This window comes from Nicotiana attenuata, unplaced genomic scaffold (assembly GCF_001879085.1).
Source record: "Nicotiana attenuata strain UT unplaced genomic scaffold, NIATTr2, whole genome shotgun sequence".
Taxonomy (NCBI): Eukaryota; Viridiplantae; Streptophyta; class Magnoliopsida; order Solanales; family Solanaceae; genus Nicotiana; species Nicotiana attenuata.
Window position 1 is genome coordinate 540724 of NW_017670323.1, and position 3952 is coordinate 544675.

Genomic DNA, 3952 nt, shown 5'->3' on the forward strand with positions numbered 1-3952 from the left:
ATACTGGTTTGACTTGCCTTACTCTTTAATTTATACACTTGATTCCTGGTTTATCAGTTAGTATTGGATTAAATCATATATCTTTAAAATCACAATACAAGTTTAATTGTTACTCGGATTTTAGGGTAGACAATATCCAATCGCCAGATTTGTTCACCTTGAAACAACTCAATATAATTATTACTAAAAAAAAAACGAGTTATATACTTCGTTAGCAATTCAATTGTAAAATCAGGATGAGATTTATACGATTCCAAAAAAAGAGATGAACAACACAAAGAAAAAACGTCACTCATTGGAAAAGAGATACACCGATAACAAAAAAGAAATAGGATTTGAGAAACAAGGAAAAACGTGACAACCAACACCGCGACTTACCATCCGACTCATGTCCATTTGAAATGGACGCAACAGGGTAGCCAATTATTCGCAAGACCCAAAATGGATCACCACCTATTTCACCCTCCATTTCATCCGATGATCCACCCAACACTTCCCCTCATTATCTTTCGTGATAGATCTGTCAGTAGTGTAATACAAGATTTCACCAATTTCGTGTCACTTCCATGTAGAAAACCTTTATTAGTGCCTGCAAAAATGTCAAAAGAGTATGTAATAGAGCAAGGCACCCGTGCAACAGTCAACATACTCCTCCATTAACTGCTTGAAATTTGGAGGGTTACTTGGCCTGCATATGAAAACCATGTATGTAGACCAAAACAAAATGAAGAAACAACAAAATCCAAAGTTGCCAATAGCATAAACCAAGGGGAAGAAATGACGAGGGTTTTAAATGTACAAAGGGAAACAAAGGAGGGGTTAGTGTTGTTAACCTACCGTGTGTTGGATCCTTGCATAACTTCTCCAAGATCTCCATATATCCCATGTTTCACTTCTCTATAGCACTGTAACCAACAAACAAGATAGAAAGAGAAGCGCATCAAAGATGACAAAGTAACATTGAGAAGAGCTTAGTCAATTTGTGAATGAATTAATTATGTTCACAGTTGAGCTAGAAAAACAAGGCCTCACCTAAAGGGGAACGAGCCCCAATCCCAAGTGGTAGAGGGTAAATAGGAATAACTTTACAATCTATACATTGTTTAAAATCTTTTCTTTTTTTTTTCTAATAAACACACACAAACTCTACACAGAAGATATGATCAAGATGAGGCTAACAACAGAAAATAAGACTTTTCTTTTTATTTTAACCACTGGCTACTTTAATGAGACAAGCACGACAGGCATATACTTTCTTGCTTTAACAGTTTGCCAGTGCATATCGTTTGCTCCGTACAAGTTTGATGTCACCTTTCTTGGATCCAAAGACTGCATATTTATATCAGTAGAGATATTAAGCTATTGGGCCAGAATAAGAAAAGATTATAGTAGCTATAAGCACGGGCTTACGGGTGAAACGGTGAAGAAAACCCAAGAAAGCTTTGAGAAAACCATTATACAACAAGTGGTACACTTTTTTTCTGCAATATATAGACCATAGGTAATTAGTATAACCTACATCAATTGCTTCATGCATATCAGGTGTGTCTTTGGTTATATGCTCTCCAATTCTTTGATATCCTCTGCATTCAAGATACATAAGCAATCATTAGTTAAGATAATATGTTGAATTTAAGATATAGGGTAATGACCAGATCACTAAACCTGTATCCAGTTGAGGCAGAAAGTTTGATCTTGAGTTTATCCTCATAAGGATGATGAAAATATTCACGTGCAATGCTTCTAATCTCTTTCATAGGGGAAAGACGGATACCATGGACCTTCTAAGAAAACGAGAAACGGAGAACAGAAAGAGGTCAAATGGACACTAAAACCACAACAATGTAGTTTGTCTAATGCATAGAATAACAATTTAACTTACGAAAGATCCAAACAAGACTTAAAACTCAGGAGAAGCTAAGCTTCGTTCACAGAGACAGCACACTATTTTCAAAAATATTGGAAATTCAATAGATATAAAAGCTAGGCTGCAATTAGGACCACCAATAACATCAAATAGAAAGAAAATTTAGTAGGAGAAGGAATAATTACGACGTAAAAAATCCAGCTTTTCTACAAGCCAGATCTAATTCTCCAACAACTTGAGCCACAACTTCATCTCCATATTCGGACGATCCAACTTGTCCAAAAGAGGACTTATACCTGTCTCATCCGAAAAAATAAAATTAATTTTCACAAAACCAGTGGAACAATATTAAGCAAGGTTTCAACAGCCATGTCAAGACAGGAAAGATAAAATGCTTTAGAGTTAAAAACAAAAGCAAATGCTTTCAATTTCTATTTTCTAGGAATCAAATAATTTTTAGCGGACCGCATGCACAATGGTAAAGCGTCTTATCTATACAAGGATATCACCAATATCATTTTGTTTCCAGTTACTCACCATCAAACAACATTGTTATGCCCACCTGAGATCGATGCAGCAAGGTAAACCAGTTGTTTACAAAACCAAAATGGATCACCACTGACAACAATTCCATTCGCTGATCCACCCAATGCTAGAGCAATTACCCTTATTAGATCTGCCAAAAAAGCGCGTGTATTTTCAGAGAGAAATTGAGTGGAGTGTTCTGTATCGTGGGTGAAGATGAGTGCAGGTGTGAGCGGAGTTATTGGCCAATAAAAAGTAGTGAGTCAGTGTACTTAGAGGTCGTTTGGTAGCTGGTTAGAAGAAAGGTTATTCATGTATAAGGGGTAACATAACTTATACCATGTTTGGTAGGCAATAGTTATTTTGTATAAAATTTTGCATAACTAATACCATGTTTGGTTGACATTTTTCAATTATGCATAAATAATACATGTATAAGTTATGAGTCAATCTGTGTATTATTTTATGCGGGGTAGAAGATGAAATAACTAATACATGTATTAATAATACATGGATAAAATACTGAAATGACAAATTTACCCCTATCACTTTACACATAAGGCTTCCTTATTTCTCTGCCAACCCGTCAACAGGTTTCACTTACTTTCACTTGCCAACTATATACCTTGTCTTCTCTCATTTTTAAAGAACAAACTAGCAAAAGCAAACTGGAGAAGCAACTAGAAAATGGAAATACCAAAACTAAGAAGTGAAAATCAAATATGTCTAAACTTCACATAGTTCAGTAGTATGACGAAGAAGTGAAAGTAACACCCAAAGTTTCTAACTAAATTGTTTCCTACATAAATGGAAAAAGAGAAAAAACAATGCAAAAGAAGGCCAGGGGTATAGTTGTAAACAAGCATTTTAATTTAAAATTTATATAATGTATATCAATTTCTAATACAACAAACCAAACATTCAAAAAAATAATCTCTGCATAACTAATACCTGCATAACTAATCCCTGCATTACTTATCCCTGCATAACTAATCCCTGCATAACTAATACATGTATAACTAATACCTGCATAACTCTAACCGGCAACCAAACGACCCCTTAAGGTATAGGTGTTAAACGGGTGGGCCAGGCCGGGCTGGGTTGCTATTTTTTGGACCCGTACGGGTTATAGTCCGGGCCGGTTACGGGTTGGGGCTTAACGGGTTTAACGGGTTCGGGTTCATCCGGGTAAAAATTGAACCGTAAGGGTTACGGGTTAAGGGGGGCGGGCCGGGCCGGGTTTAGTGTATTTTTTAATTTTTTTTTTGTATTTTGTATAACTATTGTAAGTTATATTAATAGTTTGTATTAATATAAAGAATACAAGGAAGATGGGGAAAAATTGCACTTATAAATTGCAAGTACTTTATTTCAAAATTACAAATTTAAAATTTGCATTTAAAAAGTAAATTAACAAAAAAATAGTAAAACTAAATTTTCATGCATAATAAATTAATAATACTTCAAATTAATCTAACAAACTAAAACATTAAGCATAAATACGTCTTATAATTTTAAAATAACACAAATTGTCTTAAAATCTTAAATACGAAGATCGGA

General features: G+C 34.7%; 1 protein-coding gene across 6 annotated transcripts; it reads right to left on the minus strand.

Annotated features, from left to right (window-relative positions):
• Positions 1-223: 223 nt before the first annotated feature.
• Positions 224-2633, minus strand: LOC109237870 (probable 2-oxoglutarate-dependent dioxygenase At3g49630). Of its 6 annotated transcripts, none has more exons than XR_002069672.1 (6): positions 2405-2633; positions 2053-2163; positions 1666-1784; positions 1520-1583; positions 838-1329; positions 224-688 (listed from the first exon to the last, which is right to left on the minus strand). XR_002069672.1 is itself a non-coding variant. In XM_019404264.1 (6 exons), the coding sequence occupies exons 3-6, from the start codon at positions 1755-1757 to the stop codon at positions 583-585; spliced, it is 231 nt and encodes a 76-aa protein (XP_019259809.1). In that variant the 5' UTR covers positions 1758-1784; positions 2053-2163; positions 2405-2633; the 3' UTR covers positions 224-582. The 6 variants fall into 6 exon arrangements, 2 of the variants coding, with proteins under 2 accessions (XP_019259809.1, XP_019259808.1); XR_002069670.1 differs by having other exon boundaries at positions 1411-1583; XM_019404264.1 differs by having other exon boundaries at positions 224-589; positions 838-905.
• Between the last annotated feature and the right edge of the window lie 1319 nt (positions 2634-3952).